This window comes from Chiloscyllium plagiosum, unplaced genomic scaffold (assembly GCF_037043375.1).
Source record: "Chiloscyllium plagiosum isolate Xiang-an unplaced genomic scaffold, Cpla_swu_hap1 HiC_scaffold_22, whole genome shotgun sequence".
Classification (NCBI taxonomy): Eukaryota; Metazoa; Chordata; class Chondrichthyes; order Orectolobiformes; family Hemiscylliidae; genus Chiloscyllium; species Chiloscyllium plagiosum.
The window spans coordinates 7,083,268-7,108,649 of NW_028270160.1; the positions used below are offsets into that span (position 1 = coordinate 7,083,268).

General features: G+C 46.3%; 1 protein-coding gene across 1 annotated transcript in view; it reads right to left on the minus strand.

The window, feature by feature from the left end:
* LOC122561416 (semaphorin-4G) overlaps positions 1–25,382 on the minus strand; it is a 94,204-nt gene that overhangs the window by 27,446 nt on the left and 41,376 nt on the right. The window contains exon 8 of the mRNA XM_087999254.1: positions 16,887–17,062. Coding sequence (XP_087855380.1) covers positions 16,887–17,062 — 176 coding nt within the window. The remainder of the gene's footprint in view (positions 1–16,886; positions 17,063–25,382) is intronic.

The window sequence follows — 25,382 nt, forward strand, 5'->3', positions numbered from 1 at the left end:
AGAGGTGTTCTCTGAAACGTTCCACAAGTAGGCGGCCTGTCTCCCCAATATAGAGGAGGCCACATCGGGTGCAGTGGATGCAGTAGATGATGTGTGTGGAGGTGCAGGTGAATTTGTGGCGGATATGTAAGGATCCCTTGGGGCCTTGGAGGGAAGTGAGGGGGGAGGTGTGGGCGCAAGTTTTGCATTTCTTGCAATTGCAGGGGAAGGTGCCGGGAGTGGAGGTTGAGTTGTTGGCGGGTGTGGATCTGACGAGGGAGTCGCAGAGGGAGTGGTCTTTCCGGAACGCTGATAGGGGAGGGGAGGGAAATATATCCTTGGTGGTCGGGTCTGTTTGGAGGTGGCGGAAATGATGAAGGATGATACGATGTATCTGGAGGTTGGTGGGGTGGTAGGTGAGGACCAGTGGGGTTCTGGCCTGGTTGCGATTGGAGGGGCGGGGTTCAAGGGCGGAGGTGCGGGAAGTGGAGGAGATGCGGTGGAGAGCTTCGTCAACCACGTCTGAGGGGAAATTGTGGTCTTTGAAGAAGGAGGCCATCTGGGTTGTACGGTATTGGAATTGGTCCTCCTGGGAGCAGATGTGACAGAGGCGAAGGAATTGGGAATATGGGATGGCGTTTTTACAGGGGGCAGGGTGGGAGGAGGTGTAATCTAGGTAGCTGTGGGAGTCAGTCGGTTTATAGTAAATGTCCGTGTTGAGTCGGTCGCCTGAGATAGAAATGGAGAGGTCTAGGAAGGGGAGGGAGGAGTCTGAGACGGTCCAGGTAAATTTGAGGTCGGGGTGGAAGGTGTTGGTAAAGTGGATGAACTGTTCAACCTCCTCGTGGGAGCTCAATGTAGCGCCGATACAGTCATTGATGTAGCGGAGGAAAAGGTGGGGGGTGGGGCCAGTGTAGTTGCTGAAGATGGACTGCTCCACATATCCTACGAAGAGGCAGGCATAGCTGGGGCCGTACTGCGGGTGTCCATGGCTACTCCTTTGGTTTGGAGGAAGTGGGAGGATTGGAAAGAGAAGTTGTTCAGAGTGAGGACCAGTTCAGTCAGTCGAAGGAAGGTGTCAGTGGAAGGATACTGGTTGGTACGGCGGGAAAGGAAGAAGCGGAAGGCTTTGAGGCCTTCGTAATGGGGGATGGAGGTGTATAGGGACTGGATGTCCATGGTGAAGATAAGGCGTTGGGGACCGGGGAAGCGAAAATCATGGAGGAGATGGAGGGCGTGGGTGGTGACCTGAACGTAGGTGGGGAGTTCTTGGACTCAGGGGGACAGGACCGTGTCGAGGTATGCAGAGATGAGTTCGGTGGGGCAGGAGCAGGCTGAGACGATGGGTCGGCCGGGGCAGTCAGGTTTGTGGATTTTGGGCAGGAGGTAGAAACGGGCGGTGCGGGGTTGTGGGACTATGAGGTTGGAGGCGGTGGATGGGAGATCCCCTGAGGTGATGAGGTTATGGACGGTCTGGGAGATGATGGTATATTGAGATAATATATTTCCAAGTCAGGATAGTGAGTGACTTGGAAGGGATTTTGCAAAGGTGGTGTTCCCATGGATCTGCTGTTCTCGTCCTTCTCGATGGAAGTGGTTGTTGGTTTGGAAAGTACTACCTGAGGATCGTTGGTGAATCTCTGCAGTGCAGCTTGTAGATAGTACACACTGCTGCGACTAAGCATCGGTGGTGGAGGGAGTGGATGTTTGTGGATGTGGTGCCAATCAAGTTGACTGTATTGTCCTGGATGGTGTCAAGCTTCCTGGTGTTGTTGGAGCTGCAGCCATCCAGGCAAGTGAGGAGTATTCCATCACACTCCTGACCTGCACCTTGTAGATGGTGGATGGGCTTTGGCCAGTCAGGAGGTGAGTTACCTGTTGCAGTATTCCTAGTCTCTAACCTGCTGTTGTAGCCGCTGTGTTTATGTGGTTAGTTTCTTTCAACTTCCAGTCAATGGTAACTCACTGTGTGTGGATACTGGGCGATTCAGTGATAGGAATGCCAGTCAATATCTAAGGGTGATGATTTGATTTTCCCTTGGTGGAGATGGTCATTACCTGGCGTATGTGTGGCACAAATGTTACTTGCCATTTGTTAGTCCAAGGAGAAAGTGAGGTCTGCAGATGCTGGAGATCAGAGCTGAAAATGTGTTGCTGGAAAAGCGCAGCAGGTCAGGCAGCATCCAGGGAACAGGAGAACCGACGTTTCGGGCATAAGCCCTTCTTCAGGAAGCCATTCCTGAAGAAGGGCTTATGCACGAAACGTCGATTCTCCTGTTCCCTGGATGCTGCCTGACCTGCTGCGCTTTTCCAGCAACACATTTTCAGATTTGTTAGTCCAAGCCTGGATATTGTCCACATCTTGTTGAAGTTAATAAAAGTGGGGTTGGAAAGGCACAGCGGGTCAGGCAGCATTGGAGGAGCAGGAATATCAATGTTTTGAGCGGGGATCCTTCATCAAAACCCTTCACCTTTCTGATTCCAGCTTCAAGAGGGTCCGTGATGTCACACACGGTCAAATGCAGCCTTGATGTCAAAGTCTATCACTCTCACCTCTTGTCTGGAATTCAGCTCTTTTGTCCATATTTGAATCAAGGCTGTAATGAGGTCAGCAGCCTGAGTGGGCCTGGGGGAACCCACACTGAGCGGGTTATTACTGAGCAGGTGCTGCTTGATAGCCCTGTTGATGACCCCTTCCCTCACTTTACTGATGGTTGAGAATAGACTGATGGGGCAGTAATTGGCTGGATTGGATTTATCCTGCTTTTTATGTACAGGGTTCTTCACCAACTTTTCACATTGTCCAATAGATGCCAGGAGAGTAATTGTGATTGCACTGGAACAGCTTGGCGAGGGGCACAACTAGTTCTGGAGTGTAAGATTTCAGAAAGTTGTCAATCTGATGACACTATAACACCAGCCCATGGTATGTCAAATAGCAGAAGAGGTGATAGCCTGGTGGTATTATCACTGGACTATTAATCCAGGGACTCAGATATTGTTCTGGGAACCTGGGTTCAAATCTTGCCCTGATAGCTGGTGGAAATTAAATTCAATTTTTAAAATAATCTGGAGTTAAGGAATTATGATGACATAATTATTGTTGATGGTTGAGAAGGATGCTGCCATTCTTACCTGGTCTGGCCAACATGTGACTCCAGACCTACCCCAATGTGGTTGATTCTTAAGGACCCTCTGGGCTAGCTGAGGTGCTAGGTCTGTCCTGTTTTAGCCTGGTATTCAATATCACACAAGGTGCTGGAGGATTTACTCAGTGCAGAGATGACCCCTCACTCTGACTGTCATGGACAGGTATATCTGTGGCGTGGACGAGGTTATGCTCTTTATTGGTTCCCTCGCCACCTGCTGCTGACTCAGTCTAGCAGCTGGGTCCTTTAGGACCTGACCAGCTCAATCTGTAATGCTGCTGAGATTAAACAGTGGATATTGAAATCCCTCACTCAGAGTACATTTTGCACCCTTGCCATCCTCAGTGCTTCCTCCAAGTGTTACTCTACATGGATGTGTACTGATTCATCAACTGAGGGTGGACAGTACATGGAAATCAGCAGGAGGGTTCCATGCCCATGTCTAACCTGAAGCCATGAGACCTCATGGGGTCTGGAGTCAATGTTGAGGACTCGCTGGGTAACTCCCTCCCAATTATATAAAGTCCAGATTTGATCAAATTCAAACTTCACCAACTGCCAATTGCCCTTAATGCCCTTCAGCCAGAGTGTGGTGAATCTATGGATACACTGCCACTGAAGGCTGTGGAGGCCAGGTCATTGTGTATATTTAAGACAAAGATAGGCAGGTTCTTGATTGTCAAGGGTTGTGGGGAGAAAGTGGGAGAATGGGGTTGAGAAACCCATCAGCCACAATTGAATGGCAGAGCAGACTCGATGGGTTGAATGGTCTAATTTTTGCTCCTATGTCTTATGGTCTTAATGGTGTGGATTATTCGGCCATTTCAGAGGGTAGTTACGAATTGCTGTGGATCTGAAGTTGCACAATAATCAGGGTTCCTGCCTTAAATAGCATAATTTAATCAGAGGGGAATTCATGGGCACCATCACTGATCCAATTCCATATTTATTTGTTAACGGCAATGAAATGTCTCCTGTTGGGATCTGAACTCACGGTTCCACATCATTAGGTTCGGCCTTTCCCTTTATAACCAGAGTGCCCCTGTTCTCTCAGGGATGGACTTTAATCCAGGAATACGTATGAGCACACAGTGAGAACCACTGGCCATCCTGGCGATAACTAGAACCATCCTGTAGATCATTTCCCTTTGATTGTGAGTCACTGTTTCCATGGGAACAGTTTGCGTTCCTTGACAAAGTTGCTCAGGGACATTTCACTTTGTGGTTCCATGGAAACGGCAGTTTATCACGAGGGGACGGCCACAATGATAGTGATCTCCCACGCTGGGTGTAGGAGCACCACTGGGTCACTTTCTGATCATTCCGAGGATGTGGGTGTGGCAGGTCCTGCAAGTATCCCTGAGTGGCCCTGAGAAGGTGTGGGTGAGCATCCTATTGGACCACGGCAGTGAGATTGGGTTTGTACATCCACAGAGAGCGTGGTGCTGGAAAAGCACAGCTGCTCAGACAGCATCCGAGGAGCAGGAAAATCGACGTTTCGGGCATAAGCCCTTCATCAGGTAGGAGGTAGAACTGGGCAGTGCAGGGTCTTGGACTATGAGTTTGGAGGCTGAGGATGGGAGAGCCCCAGAGGGGATGAGGTTGTGGATGGTCTGGGAGATGATGATTTGGTGATGGGCAGTAGGAGTCACATACATCCACAGTCATGTTCAGGAGACAGTCCCAGTAACAGTGAACCAGCAGGGATACTGTTCTCGATAGTTTCTAATCAGCCTCTGGAGCAGGTGCATCTTAAACCACAGCCTCCTGGTCCACAGGTAAGGACACTACCACTGCACCATAACTGCTCTAATGTGATACAGTTCTAAACCTTTCTTTTAGTTCAGTGGCAGATGTGGATACTTCTGGCTAGGCCAGCATTTACTGCCCATCCCTAATTGCCCTCGAGTGGGGTGATGTCTGTCTTGCAGGGGAACTTGCAGATGCTGGTGAAAGCTCAAGTTGGAAGGAAAAATAAGAGACAGAGAATTGGAGGGGGTGTGAGAGCAAGTTAAGGCACAGACAGACAGAGACAGACACAGAGACACAGACAGACACAGACAGAAATACAGATAGAGACAGAGATACAGACAGAGACAGAGGCACAGATAGAGACACAGACAGAGACAGAGCATAGACGGAGACACAGACAGAGACAGATATATTTACTGCTCTTTTCCTTCCAGATGTTAGTGGGTGGATTGACAAGATGCTGTCTCTGCTGTGTTCTGATCAGTTGCTGCAATTCCTACATCACAACAAGACTACACTACAGGAAGTACTTTCTGAGTCTAAGGCACTTTGAAATACCCTGGGGTTGGGAAAGGCACTATATAAATGCAAATTTAAAATGCAGAGGCTCAATTCAAAGTATCACCAGCTTTTTACTTTACCTGAACATTCTGCTGGGCTTATTTATACATCGTAGAGAATTAGATCCCTATTTGAATCTAAGCTGCCTAATTTAACTTATTCCACTTCAGTTCTGAAAAAGAATCACTGGACGTGAAATGTTAACTTTGTTTCTCTCTCCACAGCTGCTGCCAGACCTGCTGAGTTTCTCCAGCTATTTCTGTTTCTGTTCCACATTTCCAGCATCCTCATTCACAGAGTCACAAAGATGTACAGCATGGAAACAGACCCTTCGGCCCAACCCATCCATGCCGACCAGATATCCCAACCCAGCCCCGGCCAGCACCCGGCCCGTATCCCTCTAAACCCTTCCTATTCATATACCTATCCAGATGCCTTTTAAATGTTGTAATTGTACCAGCCTCCACCATTACCTCTGACAGCTCATTCCATACACGCACCACCCTCTGTGTTAAAAAGTGACCCCTCAGGTCCCTTTTAAATCTTTTCCCACCTTGGGGTGGCACGGTGGCTCAGTGGTTAGCACTGCTGCCTCACAGCACCAGGGTCCCAGGTTTGATTCCAGCCTTGGTCAACTGTCTGCGTGGGTTTCCTCCCACAGTCCAAAGATGTGCAGGTCAGGTGAATTGGCCATGTTAAAGTGCCCATAGTGTAGGGTACATTAGTCAGAGGGAAATGGGTCTGGGTGGGTTACTCTTCGGAGGGTCGGTGTGGGCTTGTTGGCCTGAAGGGCCTGTTTCTACACTGTAGGGAATCTAATCTTAAACCCTCTAGTTCTGGATTTCATTACATTTGGAAAAAAGACCTTATTCTATCCATGCCCCTCATAATTTTATAAACCTCTATAAGGCCACCCCTCAGCCTCCGACGCTCCAGGGAAAACAGCCCCAGCCTGTTCAGCCTCTCCCTGTAGCTCAACCCTCCAACTCTGGCAACATCCTTGTAAATCTTTTCTATAAGATCTTTATTTTATGTTAACAGCACATACTTGATGGGTTGAATGGTCTCCTTCTTTGTTGTAAATATTCAATGAGCTGATTATTGTTGTATCTCTTTGGGCTGCACTCATGTGCCTGACTAACCCAGGTTTAGTTCACATTACATATAACTGCAGTGTTTCACCCAGCCGCTACAGTCTTTCTCCCTGAGGTTAAAAAGCAGTCAGAAAACATAATGAATACATGATTGAGTTCCACATAAAAGGACAGTCAGTAACTGAGCTGCTTCGATGCACTCCACTTTGAGATTGAACTGAACAAGTACTGACAAGAGTTGAACTCTACTGCAATTGCTCATACACACACTCACTCTCTCTCTCGCTCTTTCTCTCTCTCTCTCTAATGGAATTGCTCTCTCTCTCTCTCTCTCACCCACACACGCACCATGCAGTGCCAGTTAGCTACACTTACTTATTAAACCTAAAATTGATGGTCGAACAATTAACAGGCATGTTGTGGAAACGCTAGCTCAAGTTGGAAGAAAAAATAAGAGACAGAGAAATGGAGGGAGTGTGAGAGCAAGTTAAGGCACAGACAGAGACAGAGACAGACAGAGACAGAGGCACAGACAGAAACAGAGACAGACATAGACAGAGGCGGTGACACAGACTGACAGAGACAGAGACAGAGACAGACAGAGACAGAGACAGACATAGACAGAGGCGGTGACACAGACTGACAGAGACAGAGACAGAGACAGACACAGACAGAGACAGAGATAGACACATACAGACAGAGATAGAGGCACAGAGAGAAAGAGAGACAGACACAGACAGAGGCGGCGACACAGACAGAGGCAGAGACAGACAGACAGACAGACAGAAACAGAGAAAAGGGTGGACCAACAAGCAGACGCGGATCGATTTATGGAGCCAAAGCAAACAACTGTGAATGTTGTAAATATAAAGCAAAAACAGAAAACTATTTTATTGACATCGAGTTGTACAGCACAGAAAAAGGCCCTTTGGCCCATTGAGTCAGTGCCTGTCATAAACAATCACCTAACTATTCAAACCCCATTCTGCAGCAGTTGGCCCACAGCCTTCACACCACAAGTGGCCATCTATCTTCGATACATTGGGTGCCTTTTGTGATCTCTGGTTATCTCAACGTACATGGCAGCCAGTCCTTATTATAGTATTGGTACTGGCAACCAATTCATACACAGCAAGATCCTGATAATCACAGAATCCCGACAGTTTGGAAGCACCATTCCTGAGGAAGGGCTCCTGCCCGAAATGTCGCTGTTCCTGCTCCTCAGATGCTGCCTGACCTGCTGTGCCTCTCCAGCACACTCTAATCTCCAGCAGCTGCAGTCCTCACTCTCACCACAGTGTGGAAGCAGGCCATCCAGCCCTTCAGGTCCACACCAACCCTGCAAAGAGCATCCCATCCAGACCCTACCCAATCCAACCCTGTAACCTTGCATTCCCAATGGCTATTCCATCTAGCCTGCACATCTCTAGTCACTATGGGACAATCTAGCATGGCCAGCCCACCCTAACCTATACATCTTTGGATAGTGGGAGGAAACCCCATGCAGACACGGGGAGAATGTGCAAACTCCACACAGACAGTTGCCTGAGGTGGGAATCGAACCCGGGTCCCTGGCGCTGTGAGGCTGCTGTACTAACCACTACCCCAAGTTAGTCACCAATTAATCTATTTCAGTGCTATAGGATGAAGAGATACAATTTGGCCTAGAACACAAAGGAGATTAAACCCTACTTACATAGAATAGAATAGAATCCCTACAGTGTGGAAACAGGCCATTGGGCCCAACAAGTCCACACTGACCCTGCGAAGAGTAACCCACCCAGACCCATCTCCCTCTCCTATTACTGTACATTTCTCCTGAATAATACACCTAACCTACACATCCCTGAATATTATGAGCAATTTAGCACGGCCAATTCACCTAACCTGCATATCTTGGGATTGTGGGTGGAAACTGGAGCAAACCCACACAGACAATTGCCCCAGGTGGAATTGAACTCGCGTCCCTGGTGCTGTGAGGCAGCAGTGCTAACCACAGAGCCACCATGCTGCCCAGCATGAACAAGCATACTCTTCAAAATTACATCATGGGGTGATTTTACACCCAACTGAATGGGTGGACAAATCCCCATCTAAAGGGATTTATTCCTGATGAAGGGCTTTTGCCCGAAACGTTGATTTTACTGCTCCTCGGATGCTGCCTGAACTGCTGTGCTCTATCAGCACCACTAATCCAGAATCCCCATCTAAAGACAACCCAGGGACTTGGGAGTGGGCTCACATTGAAGGCAGTGGGTCTTGAAAAACAGAACCTCCTGTCCCAGAGAATCCTCCAGAGAACTATCCACTGAGCCTTGTGGACCCAGCCCGGCACAGACCGGGACTGGGGGAGTAGTTTGGGGGACGGGGTGGTGATCAGTCATTTATTTGTGGATAACGTAGCCAGAGGGAGAAAAACTAACTTCTCTGGAGGCACCTTTTGACCTTTGCAGCTGCAAAATATAACTCAATAATCGATGGTGAGATCTTCATTACATCTTAAAATTGAAATTTATGTGTGACAATCTTGTGATATCCTTCTGTTTGCGTGAGTGCTGTCACACACACACATTTCACCTCTTTGTAGACGAATAAAACAATAATTTCCAGTTATTACAGATATATGTCAATGCTAGCTGTGTAACAACATAAGGTCATTCACAGCAAGAAAGACAGTGCACGATAGATGCTAAAAAGAGTGTTTGAAGACTGCTTTGGTGAACCAGGTTGATAATTCACAGCATCTCGATGTCAGTCCGATGCCTGACTGTGAGAAGCCCTTCCTGTGGTTACTCACTGAGCTCGAGCTGAGATAGTACCAACAGCAACAATGGCCACTTAACCCGTGGAAACTCCAACAGGAACAGCCAAGAATACGGGGGAGGCTTGAATGACAGAGAGAGAGGATCAGACAAGTCAAGATGTGGTGTCCATTCCGCCACGGACTAACCAAATGGCTTCACTTGCATCAGCGCAGAACAAGCGAGTGCTCAGTTCCTGTGCACAGCCCTGGCTCAGTGACAGCACCCTCACTTCGAGTGAAAAGGCTGGATACTCCAGACCCTGCTGCGGTGACCGAAGCACATGGTTTCGGCTGGCAGTTCAGTGTTGGGATCTCAGGTTAAACTGAGGCCCCATCTCCTCTCTGGACATAGTGCTGTGCCATCTTTTGCAGTATCGCGAAGAAAGGTCGCAGAGGTCGCCCCGGTGTTCCAGAAGGTAAGCTGATTATCAACGTCTTGCTCGTTCACGCAGCCGGCTCTGTGCCCCGTTTCCCACATTACGACTGATCACCTTTCGCTGGCCATGGGTACAGGTAAAGTCACATTGTCCAGAGGATTACAGCACTGCTCTCTCATTACAGAGAGATAACCTTAGGAGAGTATAAAGGCAGTAGGAGTATACTTAAGAGGGAAATCAGGAGGGCAAAAAGGGGACATGAGATAGCTTTGGCAAATAAAATTAAGGAGAATCCAAAGGGTTTTTACAAATACATTAAGGACAAAAGGGTAACTAGGGATAGAACAGGGCCCCTCAAAGATCAGCAACATGGCCTTTGTATGGAACCACAGAAAATGGGGGAGATACTAAATGAGTATTTTGCATCAGTATTTACTGTGGAAAAGGATATGGAAGATATAGACTGGAGGGAAATAGATTGTGACATCTTGAAAAATGTCCAGATTACAGAGGAGGAAGTGCTGGATGTCTTGAAACAGGTAAAGGTGGATAAATCCCCAGGACCTGATCAGGTGTACCCGAGAACTCTGTGGAAAGCTAGAGAAGTGATTGCTGGGCCTCTTGCTGAGTTATTTGTATCATCGATAGTCACAGGTGAGGTGCCGGAAGACTGGAGGTTGGCTAACATGGAGCCACTGTTTAAGAAGGGTGGTAAGGACAAGCCAGGGAACTATAGACCAGTGAGCCTGACCTCAGTGGTGGGCAGGTTATTGGAGAGAATCCTGAGGGACAGGATGTACATGTATTTGGAAAGGCAAGGACTGATTAGGGATAGCAAAATGGCTTTGTGCATGGGAAATCATGTCTCACAAACTTGATTGAGTTTTTTGAAGAAGTAACAAAGAGGATTGATGAGGGCAGAGCGGTAGATGTGATCTATATGGACTTCAGTAAGGCGTTCGACAAGGCTCCCCATGGGAGACTGGTTAGCAAGGTTAGACCTCACAGAATACAGGGAGAATGAGCCATTTGGATACAGAACTGGCTCAAAGGTAGAAGACAGAGGGTGGTGGTGGAGGGTTGTTTTTCAGACTGGAGACCTGTGACCAGTGGAGTGCCACAAGGATCGGTGCTGGGTCCTCTACTTTTTGTCATTTATATAAATGATTTGGAAGCGAGCATAAGAGGTACAGTTAGTAAGTTTGCAGATGACACCAAAATTGGAGGTTTAATGGACAGCAAAGAGGGTTACCTCAGATTACAACAGGATCTTGACCAGATGGGCCAATGGGCTGAGAAGTGGCAGATGGAGTTTAATTCAGATAAATGCGAGGTGCTGCATTTTGGGAAAGCAAATCTTAGCAGGACTTATACACTTAATGGTAAGGTCCTAGGGAGTGTTGCTGTACAAAGAGACCTTGGAGTACAGGTTCATAGCTCTTGAAAGTGGAGTCACAGGTAGATAGGATAGTGAAGAAGGCGTTTGGTATGCTTTCTTTTATTGGTCAGAGTATTGAGTACAGGAGTTGGGAGGTCATGTTGCGGTTGTACAGGACATTGGTTAGGCCACTGTTGGAATACTGAGTGCAATTCTGGTCTCCTTCCTATCGGAAAGATGTTGTGAAACTTGAAAGGGTTCAGAAAGGATTTACAAGCATGTTGCCAGGGTTGGAGGATTTGAGCTATAGGGAGAGGCTGAACACGCTGGGCTGTTTTCCCTGGAGCGATGGAGGCTGAGGGGTGACTTTATAGATGTTTACAAAATTATGAGGGGCATGGATAGCTTAAATAGACAAAGTCTTTTCCCTGAGGTCGGGGAGTCCAAAACTAAAGGGTATAGGTTTAGGGTGAGAGGGGAAAGATATAAAAGAGACCTAAGAGGCAACTTTTTCACACAGAGGGTGGTACAGGTATGGAATGAGCTGCCAGAGGCTGGTACAATAGCAACATTTAAGAGGCATTTGGATGGGTCTATGAATAGGAAGGGTTTGGAGGAATATGGGCTTGGTGGGACTAGATTGGGTTGGGATATCTGGTCGGCGTGGAAGGGTTGGACCGAAGGGTCTGTTTCCATGCTGTACATCTCTATGACTCTATGACTCTAACTGATGATCATATTGTCATGGAGATCTACAGCACAGAAAAAGGCCCTTCAGCCCATCACATCCATGTTGGTCAAAAACACCCACCTAACTATTCTAATCCAATCTTCCAGCACTGGGCCATAGCCTTGTATCCCTTGGCATCACAAGTCCACATCTGAATATCTGTCTGATGTTCTGAGGGTTTCTGCCTGTCCCATCCTCACAGACAGTGAGTTCCAGATTCCCACCGGTCTCTGGGGGAGAAAAACGTTGTCCTCACATCTCCCCGAAACCTCCTGTCCTTTCGATACTTTATTTCTCAAGAAAGAGGAGAACTGAGATGGGCAGGATCTTCATGGTAACTTCAACCAGGGCTGGAACTGAGTCCACACTGTTGGCATCACTCTGTACCAAAAGCCAGCTATCCCACTAACTGAGCTAACCAAACCCCAGTGAGCCAGATGGTTCCTGCTTATTCTTTCAGCCCGCCCTGAAAAGGATCTTCTGATCTCCTTTGGGTACCAGACTACCATTGAGAGAAGCCTTAGTAAGGACTGATGTATACAATAACATATCATGGGGAGTTAAGGTTCACATGTTCGTAATTGTTTTTAAAGGGGAACCCGAACAGAAAAATCTGGTTTCCAGCAGCATTTCTTTCTCAGAGTGCAGTAAGAATTTGCCAAGTGGATGTTAATGATTAAACATGCCCCACGCAGAAGGCCTCACACTCTCTCTTCGGCTTATCTTTAACGAGGTGACCGTGACAAACCGATAGATTGAAGTCTCAGGCAGCTTTGTCCGCTGTGTGTTCAACTCGCTTGTGGAGCAAGATCAATCAATTCTCCCAGAGATTTCTGTTTGCAAATGGCACTGAGCTTGGATCAGTGTTGCTATGGTTACTGGGTTAGCAGGAGGCGATCACAGCGTTTAGAAACCAGCTTTCCTGGATGTCAGCCTGAATACCTAGCCAAGCCACCACAGGTGACAGTCTCATTTTTCCCTGTTAGACCGGATTTTTAGGATCGACGCAAGGACGGTGCATGGTTTTTGCTGAACTTCTTTCAAATCTGAGTGTGGATTCAAATCCAGTGCCGACTGATGTGACTGAGATCTCCTCCGGCCTCAGGTTGTCAGAATCCAACAAATCGGACAAGCTCAGTCTCAGAGAACGGAAGGTCACGGCAAAACGTTTCCAGGAAGTCGCAAGAGCTACAGTTCCTGAAACAGTTGGAGAGCTCCACATGGACAAAGTAGCAAGTTTCTCCATAAGGCTTGGGCTAAAGCACGTTTTTTTTTTAAGGAGGGAAGAGGAGGGGAGGATTTCCTGATTTGGAGTTACTGATACCAAATGATTGAAGCCAAAAGGCTCACTTGCTCATGCCAGCATCTCCCACAGAATGAAAGACACCGAAGGAGGGGTATCTAGAGGCCACTGAAGTGAAAACTGCAGCTGGCAGGCAACACTCTGTATACACACGTGGACTGGAGAATATACAGGGAATCTCAATCTTTGTCACTAGCAGGAGCAACCATCAGTTCAGTAGATTTCAGCCTGTAACATCCTTCAGGGGAAATCAGCACTATCCAACAAAGGGAATCCCAAAATTAAGGGATTATAAACCAACAGATACCTTGGTCTGTGTGTGCCCGTGGATGAAGGTATACTAGTGACCTGAGGTATTTGTGTATATGAGCCTGGTATCTGGTGTTAGTGTGCTGGGTAGGCCATAAAATAACCACCCATTAGTCACCCCTGCACTGCATGTAAAAGGACTCTCCCTCTCAGCATTAGGAAGCCAGCTACGAATAAGCGAGGCGAAAGGACAGCCAACAAGGAAGCAGGTGAAAAGGGGTTTAACTAACTGCAAATCTAACAATCCTAACATTGAGATGAACAGTAAAGGCCTTTTCCCCAGGGTTGGGGAATTCAAATCTGATTTTAAGGTGAGAGGAGAAAGATTTAAAAAGGACCTGAGGGACAACTTTTCTCACAGAAGGCGGTTCTTATACCGAATAAACAGCCAGAGAAAGTGATGGATACAGATACAGTTACAACATTTAAAAGCCATTTGGACAGGTATATGGGCCAATCACAGTCAAATGGGCCTAGTTTGGTTTGGGAAATCTGGTTGGCATAGATCTGTTTCTGTGCTGTATGACTCGACGACTATGATTGTTCAAGTATCATTTTCCCAGTATCTACTCTTCACTTCCCATTTCTAACCTGTGTCTGTGCTTTGCATTATTAAGAAGCTCCCACACTTGAGGTATAGTGACCCTCAGAGAGCAATAATGAGAGAGCAATCCTATGGTCTGGTAAAACTCTGGAACTTCACCTTTTCACATTTCGTAACGCGTTGACTCACACTTTTGTTGACTCAAGAAGGCCTGGTTAAATTGGTCTTTGCTAAAACATGAATTCATTCAGTCCAGGACAAACTCAAGGGAGGTATCCTTTTATAAGTTAACCTTGTTGTGAGCAGCCAAGGAATCGGGTGGATAAAGAACGGGAGTCAGTTACTCCCTCCCAACTCAGGAAGCTTAATAATTTGGGGTATTCCATCTGGAACTGTCATACCTTGGAGAAGCTCACCTAGGGTCTGGTCATATCAAGTGGACGATGTAGTGGTGTTGCTGCTGTACCAGGGAATTTGTACATTGGGAGATTTATGGAGAGCTGTCCATATTCCCCAGGACATGGTGAATCACTTACACAAATTGCCAGGGATTACAGAATTTAACTACAGAAGTTTACAGATTTGTCATAGAGTCATACAGCAGGGAAACAGACCCCCCCCAGTCCATGCCGACCATAATCCCGAACTAAATTAGTTCCATCTGCCTGCTCCTAGCCCATATCCCTCCAAATCTTTCCTGTTCGTGGACTTATCCAAATGTCTTTTAAACATTGTACCCACATCCACCACTTCCTCAGGAAGTTCATTCCACACGTAAACCACCCTCATGTCTTTTTGAATCTCTATCCTCTCACCTTAAAAGTACACACCCTTGTCTTGAAATCCCCCACCCTAGGGAAAAGACATTTACCATTAATCCTACCTAAACCCCTCATGATTTTATAAACCTCTATAAGGTCACCCCTCAACCTTCTGCACTCTGGTGAAAAGCATCCCAGCCTTTCTTTAGAACTCAAACCTTCCATACCCGGCAACATCCCGGTAAATCTCTTCTGAACTCTCTCCAGCTTAATCATATCCTTCCTATAATTTACATGAAAACTTCCTGTGGCATCTGTTCTAAGTCGCACCACTCCTTTCTGTTTTAATTAACCTTATTTAAAGTGTGGGTTTGTTTTACCTGGAGGTGGGGGAGGAATATTAGGAGTGTGAATTCAGCAGGGATTTGCAAGGTCTGTGACAGGCTTTATCAGGGCTGGGGAGGGGGAAAACAATCCATTTCATGAAAGGTTGTATTTTCTTTCATTCATGGTAGCCTCCTTAATGTTGCTCCCTTACGCATTCCTGAAAATATAACTCCTCTTTAAAAGTACTTCACTATATAGTCGCAGACTTATCGGCTGTATTGGTCAGGGCCTTTGTGTAGCCATGAGGGCTGCGTCTGGTGGACCGGGAGAGGCTGGGAGGAAGGATCCCGAATAAATACGGATATGCCAACAAATGCTCCCGGTTGTGGGGAGCTTTGGTGGGATTGCACTGAGTATTGTAATTTAATTTAATTTGCCTTGGTTCAATTCAATTTAATTTAGGGGTGTTTTCGTTTAATTTATTTATTGAATTGTAGTTTGCGTAGGTTTTTTCTCTTTTAAAATTTTTGTGGAGTAGAGTAGTAATTTGTTTACTGTTATTGTTGTTAGAATTTTAGATTATTATATTATTTTGTAGTAATTTTATAATTTTGTAAAAAATTCAAAATCTTTTTCTCAATAAAAATGTTTTTAAAAAAATGTAATTCACCAGCTAGAAAGCGGTGAGGTCATCAACAAAGATGCAAAATGTTCCTTTCTTTGAAAACAAAGTTCTGCGGATACTGGGAATCTAAAATCAAAACAGTAAGCGCTGGAGAAACTCAACAAGTTTGACAGCAGCTGAAGACAGAGGGAAACTTTCTCTCCAAAGTTTCGAGTCCAGCCCTTTCTGGTTTGTTTTCCTACGTCTTTTATTAGTTTCAGCTCAGAAGGCTTGGACAGAAAACTCCCCTCATGGTCTGAACTCAGAATATGTTTCCCAACTGCGCAGGAAACCACAAATCTGTGAGGTTTATCTTCCCAAACCACCCGGGGCCTTATCCTACTGTCTCTGTGGTGAGTAGGAGGGATTTTCCTTGGGGTAAACTAAGGAAGCATTGCAAATGTGACCTTGCTCTCAGCAAACCACAGACTGAGTACCAGAGCACACAGATTATAACGATAGAGTATCTGGACGTATGGGAGAGCTGAGAAGTGATAAAACAAGTAATCTCCGGATTTACAAAGGTTTCAGTAAATCCCATTTGCCATGGAATTCATCTAGACACTTAACTCCAGATTGTCCTCAATCTGGATTGACTCCAGATCTGTCTCCTCAGTCCACGTTCCTTCACTCACTCACCCCATTCCATTCACTTCAGTTCTGTTGGAACTAGACTTTGTGACTGAATCCAACTCTAGTATTTAATGGGACCAATGGCCTCCTTGGATGCTGTAACATTTCTCTGATTCTGTAAGACAGGTACTTACCTCGATATAGCGCCTTATCCTGAGGACATCACAAACAGCTTTGCTGCTTGTGAATTATTGTTTGGCATTTCTAACGTCATTGTTGTTTGTGGGTAAACACTTCAACCGTTTTCCTACACAGATCAATTCCACAAGCGACAATGACGATGATCTTGTGCTTATGTTGGTGACGTCGGTTGATAGTTTAATATAACTGAGGATCATGACGAAAAGTACAAGTGCAATGAGTTAATGTAAAGTCCACCTCAACAGCCAGATGATTGGCCGTGTACCCAAAATGACAGCAATTCCAACGGGGGAGCATGTCCTCAATACTGTCCATCTTGGCCAAGTGCTCTGTTGATGGTTAAGATAGTCTGTGTGTACTGAGCACAATATTTACACTTACCATTGTGATAAAAACACTCCATAGAATATCGTGTCTTGCCAGTTTCCTCGGTCTAGAACATAGATACTCTTCAGGATGTTGAAGTGGAAGCCAAACTCTGGGATGGAACAGACAACCCGGGTCTTCAGGAAGGATGTCCATTTCTTCTGTAGTATTCTCATTCCTCCCTCATCGCTCTGTGACACAAACAGATTCAATATGGGGAGATGTATACTGAGTCTATCTTTGTACACTGTTACCTCATGACCATTTCCAAGCAGTCATCTATCAGCCTGCCCCCAATTTTCCCATCGATTCCTCTGATTTCAAACCAACATTTCCATTTCTGTGCAACAACATAAAGCTCTCCACTCTGTTACATTTCAGGAAAGAGTATTTATCGATTTGTCAGCACACAGCAGAGGCCATTTAGAGTAATATATAATACAGCATGGAAACGGGCCCTTCAGTCCAAACTGGCCCATGCTGACCACAGTGCCCACTCAGCTAGTTCCAATCGCCTGCATTTAGTTCATATCCCTCTTAACAGGGTTTGACAGGGTGGACAGTGAGAGCTTTTTTTTTCCTCGGATGGTGATGACTAGCACAAAGGGGCCGTAGCTTTAAATTGAGGGGTGATAGATGAAGGACAGATGTCAGAGGTAGTTTCTTTACTCAGAGAGTAGTAGAGTCGTGGAATGCACTGCCTGCCACAGTAGTAGATTCGCCAACTTTAAGGGCATTTAAATGGTCATTGGATTGGCATATGGATGAGAATGGAATAGTGTAGGTTAGATGGACTTTAGGTTGGTTCCACAGGTCGGCACAACATCGAGAGCCAAAGGGCCTGTACTGCGATGTAATGTTCTATGTTCTGTGTTCTAAACCCTTCCATCAATGTACCAATCCAAATGTTTCTTTTTTAAATGTTGCAGTTGTACCTGCCACAACCACTTTCTCTGGCAGCCCTTTCCATATCCAGTCCCCGTGTGAAGAAGTTGCCCCTGAGGTCCTTCTTAAATCTTTCCCCTCTCACCTGAAACCTATGTCCTCTAGTTTTGAATTCCCCATCCCTGGGAAAAAGACTATCTGCGTTCATCCCATCTATGCCCGTCATGATTTTATACACCTCAATAAGGTCAGCCCTCATTCTTCTACGTCCCAAAGAATAAAGTCCTATCCTGGCCAACCTCTCCCTGTAACTCAGGCTGACTAGTCCTGATAGTAATGTCCTCGTAAATCTTCGTTGCACTCTTTCCAGTTTAACTATGTCTTTTTGTAACAGGGTGACCAAAATGGTACACAATGTTCCATGTCCATGCCAGCCCTCTGGAACAGACACTCAGCTCGCTCCACTCCCCCACCTTCTCCCCGTAACTTTGTACATCATTTCTCTCCAGAGAATCTCTTCTGGAAGCCACAACTGAATCTGACTTTGACGAAGCAAATACCCTCCGGACCTTGTATGAAGATGTTTCCTCTCAGATTCCTTTGTCGCTTGTCTGAAATCAGGTGGTGCTGCTTCTCTACCTGTCCTCCGATGGAGACAGTGAGGTCAGAAATACAGGGCAGGGGGTGGCGCGGGGAATGGTCTATTCACCCTGCCCTACCCACCACCAACCCACCCCCCTCACCCACCCCCAGGGGGAAGCTGCCCCCTCAGCCATAACATGCTGTGGATGAAGCTGATTATTGAATTGCGGGACTTCCTCCTTTCCCCATGTAACCTGACTGGGGAGGTGTGCCAGCATCTAGCCAATCAGACGTACCAGCAGTACCGGTAACGCCGTTCACTGGAGGATTACTAGCCTCTGACCTGTTCTCATCGCCGTTCAATTTTGAGTCATACAGTCATACAGTTTGGAAACAGATCCTTCGGTTCAACTCGTCCATGCAGACCAGATATCCTAAACTAATCTAGTCTCATTCGCTAGCACCCTGCCTTTATCCCTTAACCTTTCCTATTCATATACCTATCCAGATGCCTTTTAAATGTTGTAATTGTACCAGCCTCCACCACTTCCTCTGTCAGTTCATTCCATTTGTGCACCACCCTCTGTGTGAAAAAAGTTGCCCCTTAGGTCCCTTTTAAATATTTCCCCTCTCACCTTAAACCTATGCCCTCTAGTTCTGGACTGTCCCACCCTGGGGAAAAGGCCTTGTCTATTCACCGTATCCATGCCCCTCATGATTTTATAAACCTCTATAAGGTCACCCCTCAGCCTTCTTGATAATGGAGGAATTCAGTGATGGTGAAAGTCAAGGGGCGGTGGTTAGATTGTCTCTGATTGGTGATGGTCATAGCCTGGCATTTGTGTGGGGTGAATGTTACTTGCCACTTGTCAGCCCAAGGCTGGATATTGTCTAGTTTCTTGCTGCGTGTGGGCACAGACCACGGTGTGTGGTGACCCTTCACCTGGATTTATAGAAATTTCAAAAATAGGAACAAGAGTAGGCCAATCAGCCCTTCAATCCCTGTCATTTGTTATGATCATGGATGATCATTTAACTTAGCACCTGCTCCCCACCTTCTCCACAGACCCTTTGCTTCCTTTAGCCCCAAGAACTCTACCTAACTGGGGGTCCAATAGTTCAGTTGGCTGGACAGCTGCTTTGCAATACAGGATGATGTTAACAGCATGGGTTCAATTCCCATACCAGCTGGGTTTACCATGAAGGTCTATACTTCTCTCAACCTCTCCCCTCACATGAGGCGTGCTGACCCTCGGGTTAGACTACCACCAGTCCCCCCTCTCTCTAATGAAACTAGTAGGACTATGGTGATTTTCCTTACTTATCCAATTCCTCCTTACAACCATGCAATGTTTTTTCCTCGATTGCTTTCTGTGCTAGCGAGTTCCACAGGCTCACTGCTCTCAGGGTGAAGACGTTTCTCCTCATCCGGGTCCTGTGTGACCCCTTGTCCTTAGATCATGACTGAACCAGCAAGCACAACTGTCAATACCGAGCCTCAGTCTTTACTGTACATTGAATAACCCACACAGAGTCACCAAGTCATAGAGATGTATAGCATGGAAACAGACCCTTTGGTCCAACTTGTCCATGCCGACCAGATATCTAGTCTCAATTGCCAGCACTAGGGAGGTGTGCCAGCCTCTAGCCAATCAGATTTATCAGCAGTACCGGTAACACCGTTCACTGGAGGATTCCTGGCCTCTGACCTGTTCTCATCACCATTCAATTTTGAGTCATACAGTCATACAGTTTGGAAACAGATCCTTCGGTTCAACTCGTCCATGCCGACCAGATATCCTAAACTAATCTAGTTCTCATTCGCCAGCACCCTGCCCTTATCCCTGTAAACCCTTCCTATTCATATACCCATCCAGATGCCTTTTAAATGTTGTAACTGTACCAGCCTACACCACTTCCTCTGGCAGCTCATTCCATACATGTACAACCCTCTGCATGAAAATGTTGCCCCTTAGGTCCCTTTTATATCTTTCCCCTCTCACCCTAAACCTATGCCCTCTAGTTCTGGACTCTCCCACCCCAGGGAAAAGACTTTGTCTATTTACCCTATCCATGCCCCTCATGATTTTATAAGCCTCTGTAAGGTCACCCCTCAGCCTCCAACGGTCCAGGGAAAACAGCCCCAGCCTGATTAGATTACATTACAGTGTGAAAACAGGCCCTTCGGCCCAACAAGTCCACACCGACCCGCCGAAGTGCAACCCACCCATACCCCTACATTCACCCCTTACCTAACACTACGGAGAATTTAGCATGGCCAATTCACCTGACCTGCACATCTTTGGACTGTGGGAGGAAACCGGAGCACCCGGAGGAAACCTACACAGACACGGGGAGAACGTGCAAACTCCACACAGTCAGTCGCCTGAGGCGGGAATTGAACCCAGTGGGTGGCACGGTGGCCCAGTGGTTAGTACTGCTGCCTCACAGCGCCAGAGACCCGGGTTCAATTCCAGCCTCAGGCGACTGACTGTGTGGAGTTTGCACGTTCTCCCCGTGTCTGCGTGGGTTTCCTCCGGGTGCTCCGGTTTCCTCCCACAGTCCAAAGATGTGCAGGTCAGGTGAATTGGCCATGCTAAATTGCCCATAGTTTTAGGTAAGGGGTAAATGTAGGGGTATGGGTGGGTTGCGCTTCGGCGGGTCAGTGTGAACTTGTTGGGCCGAAGGGTCTGTTTCCACACTGTAATGTAATGTAATGTAATCTAATCTAAAGCCTGTTCAGCCTCTCTCGATAGCTCAAATCCTCCAACCCTGGCAACATCCTTGTAAATCTTTTCTGAACCCTTTCACGTTTCACAACATCTTTCCGAAAGGAAGGAGACCAGAATTGCACGCAATATTCCAACAATGGCCTAACCAATGTCCTGTAAAGACGCAACATGACCTCCCAACTCCTGTACTCAATACTCTGACCAATAAAGGAAAGCATACCAAACGCCTCCTTCACTATCCTACCTACCTGCAACTCCACTTTCAAGGAGCTACGAACCTGCACTCCAAGGTCTCTTTGTTCAGCAACACTCCCTGGGACCTTACCATTAAGTGTATAAGTCCTGCCCTGATTTGCTTTCCCAAAATGCACATAACTCTCTTTATGTTTCTGCTATAGATTCGGTTACAGACTAGCTGCTCATTCACTTGAACACAGGTGTTTCTGCACTTACTGGGTTAATGCGACAGTGATGTGTTTACAATGTATTCAAATTACATTTATTCAGGGAAAACAATGAGACTATTCACTCATTGAGCACCACACCCACTTGAGAAGTCAAATTTCAAAATTCTAAATGATGGGCTGCCAGAAATCCGCAGAGAACTGAGACAACATACCTCTCTCAACACCAAATATTTCAGATTTGTTCAGCAACTGGAGGGAAAGTAGAATTTTTTTGCTAAGTCCTTTTAATTGTGATATAACTTTACTCTGGAACCTTTACACCACTAATTGTTTGCACAAAGAAAATACTTTCTCCTCATGGAGACCATGTTAAAAACCAACATGTTTATTTGGAAGCACTGATCAGATAACTAGTGGGTGGGATCATAAGGCACAGAATTTATAGCAAAAGAAGTTGTCCCACTAGTTACCTGATGATGGAGCGGCGCTCCAAAAGCTAGTGCTTCCAAATAAACCTGTTAGACTAAACCTGGTGTTGTGTGATTTTTAACTTTGTCCACCCCAGTCCAAACACTGGCACCTCCATGTCACAGAGGCTGACACATTCCAAAATCAAAAATCCTCATCACCACACAATAGCGGGTCTAAAATCATTAAAATAACTCGGCTTTTATCTCTGGTCAGGCAGCATCTGAGAAGCAGGAGAGTCGAAGTTTCAAGCACAAGCTCTTCATCAGCTTTTGCCCGAAATGTCGACTCTTCTGCTCCTCGGATACTGCCTGATCTGCTGTGCTTTTCCAGCACCACTCTAATCTCGACTCTGATCTCCAGCATCTGCAGTCCTCGCTTTCTTCTAGGCTTGTATCTCTCTGAGTATCGGAGATTAAAGGATGATCCAGCTGGGGTAATGGAGATGATTGAAGGAGTTGATAACTTTCCAACGCTGCCTCCTTTTTGAAAATCTGAACCTTAATCTGCCCCTCCCTCATCTCCAACCCCTCCCCCCCGCCATCACCCCCCTTCATGAGGGGCGGTAGGGTATCGCATGAAGGGGGGTGGTGTTTGGGGCGGGGTTGGGGAGATGAGGGAGGGGCAGATTAAGGTTCAGATTTTCAAAATGGAGGCATCGTTGGAATGGAAGCAAAGCCCAGTCTCTGAGCACCGAATTCAGTAATGGCTGAATGGGACAATGGAGTTTATATTCAGGAGCACGCTGGTGCCTTTACTCCCACCAAAAAAGTACCTCAGCTCATTCCCAAAGAAAGCATTGAATGATTATTCGGATAAAAATATGTGCAAAGGTATGGAGGGAGGAAGGCAGCACATGGACGCTAGGTCATGGCACTTATTCAATGAAGAGAAAATGAGGTCTGCAGATGCTGGAGATCAGAGATGGAAATGTGTTGCTGGAGAAGCGCAGCAGGTCAGGCAGCATCTAGGGAACAGGAGAATCGACGTTTCGGGCATTAGGCATTCCTGAAGAAGGGCTAATGCCCGAAACGTCGATTCTCCTGTTCCCTAGATGCTGCCTGACCTGCTGCGCTTCCCCAGCAACACATTTCCATCACTTATTCAATGAGCCAGTGCAGGGACAATGGGCCAAATGGCCTCACTTGCACTGTAACATGTCTGTGAATCATAGAATCCCTACAATGTGGAAACAGGCCATTCAACCCATACCAACCTGGGATTGTATTCATTACAGTTTAGAAGGTTGAGGGGAGATCTAATGGAAACTTACAAGATAATGCATGGCTTAGAAAGGGTGGACGCTGGGAAATTGTTTCCATTAGGCAGGGAGGCTAGGACCCGTGGGCACAGCCTTAGAATTAGAGGGGGTCAACTTAGATTAGAAATGAGGAGACATTTCTTCAGCCAGAGAATGGTGGGCCTGTGGAATTCATTGCCACGGAGCGCAGTGGAGGCCGGGACTTTAAATGTCTTCAAGGCAGAGATTGATAAGTTCTTAATTTCGCAAGGAAGTAAGGAATACGGGGAGAGTGCAGGTAAGTGGGGTTGAAATGCCCATCAGCCATGATTGAATGGTGGAGTGGACTCGATGGACTGAATGGCCTTGCTTCCACTCATATTTCTTATAGCATCCCACCCAGACTCAACCCTCCTTACCCTATCCCTGTAAACTTGCATTTCCCATGCCTGATCCACCTAACCTACACATCACTGGACACTGAGGGCAATTTAGAGTGGCCAATCCACCTAGCCTGGACAGTGGGGGGAAACTGGAGCAAACCCACACAGACACGGAGCGAATGTGCAAAATGTACAGAGACAGTCACCTGAGGTGGGAATCGAACCCAGGTCCCTGTGAGGCAGCAGTGCTAACCAACGAGCCTTCGTGTTGCCCCACTGTGATTTTGTCAATGGACAGTAGATGTAGTGTCAGGGTTTCATACCTCTCTCACTCTGTGTGTGACCAAATTCCACTCTGGCACAAAGCATTAAACACATAGCCATTCAAAATCAATTGCTGGCAATGGAGAGCATCCAGGGAGCTGCTGACAGTCACTGACAGAGTGCACTGTCAGTGTGGACGTGGGTCAGGTACAAGAGGCCGAATGGTACTGAAACTGCTGGGTGTGTTCCCAGCTTTATAACAGAAGTTCTTTCTAAACTCAAATCGGCTAAAAACATACATTAACTCCAACCTCCTTTTATATTTCCTCCATACCCTGCTGGATGTAGATATATTTAGAATTATTTCTATTTAAAGAGCGGTTGTTAAGGAAACCTTTGCAGAATAGGTACAAGAGCTGAGGGTTGAATGAGTATTTGCGATTGAGGTGTTTTAGTTGCTGGAAGCTGCTGGGTTAATGACCATCTCTCAGAGATGTGCGAACAGCCCCCGTGCAGTGCAGCCTGTCAGTCATTGTACCATCACTCCATTTAGAAACAAAACAATGGAAATGCAACTGTGAGGAAAAAGATACTGGAGATACAGAGCGTTCTGCTGTAACGCCACAGCCGTGTTCCCCTGCAACCTCACACTGGAGAAACTCACACGATGGAAAACTGCTATAGAACTCACACTATGGAAAACTGCTATAGAAAATCACACGATGGAAAACTGCTATAGAAACTCACACTATGGAAAACTGCTATAGATATTTATACTATGGAAAACTGCTATTGAAAATCACACTATGGAAAACTGCTATAGAAACTCACACTATGGAAAACTGCTGTAGAAACTCACACTATGGAAAACTGCTATAGATATTTATACTATGGAAAACTGCAATAGAAAATCACACTATGGAAAACTGCTGTAGAAACTCACACTATGGAAAACTGCTGTAGATATTTATACTATGGAAAACTGCAATAGAAAATCACACTATGGAAAACTGCTGTAGAAACTCACACTATGGAAAACTGCTGTAGATATTTATACTATGGAAAACTGCTATAGAAAATCACATGATGGAAAACTGCTGTAGATATTTATACTATGGAAAACTGCTATAGAAAATCATACTATGGAAAACTGCTGTAGATATTTATACTATGGAAAACTGCTATAGAAAATCACACTATGGAAAACTGCTGTAGAAACTCACACTATGGAAAACTGCTGTAGATATTTATACTATGGAAAACTGCTATTGAAAATCACATGATGGAAAACCCCACTATAGAAATTTACCCTATGGAAAACTGCAGCAGAAATTCACACTATGGGAAACCGCTTTAGAAAATCGTGCTATGGAAAACCGTGATAGAAAATCATGTTATGGAAAACCACAGTTTTCCCACTGCCAACGTAAGACCTCACTCCTGGATTCAGAAACCCAGGTGCCCCCCGCCCCCCCTCACCACAGACATGCAGAAATTCAGCCTCAGTCTGACACCTGCACGTATTTAGACAATGACATCATTACATAGGA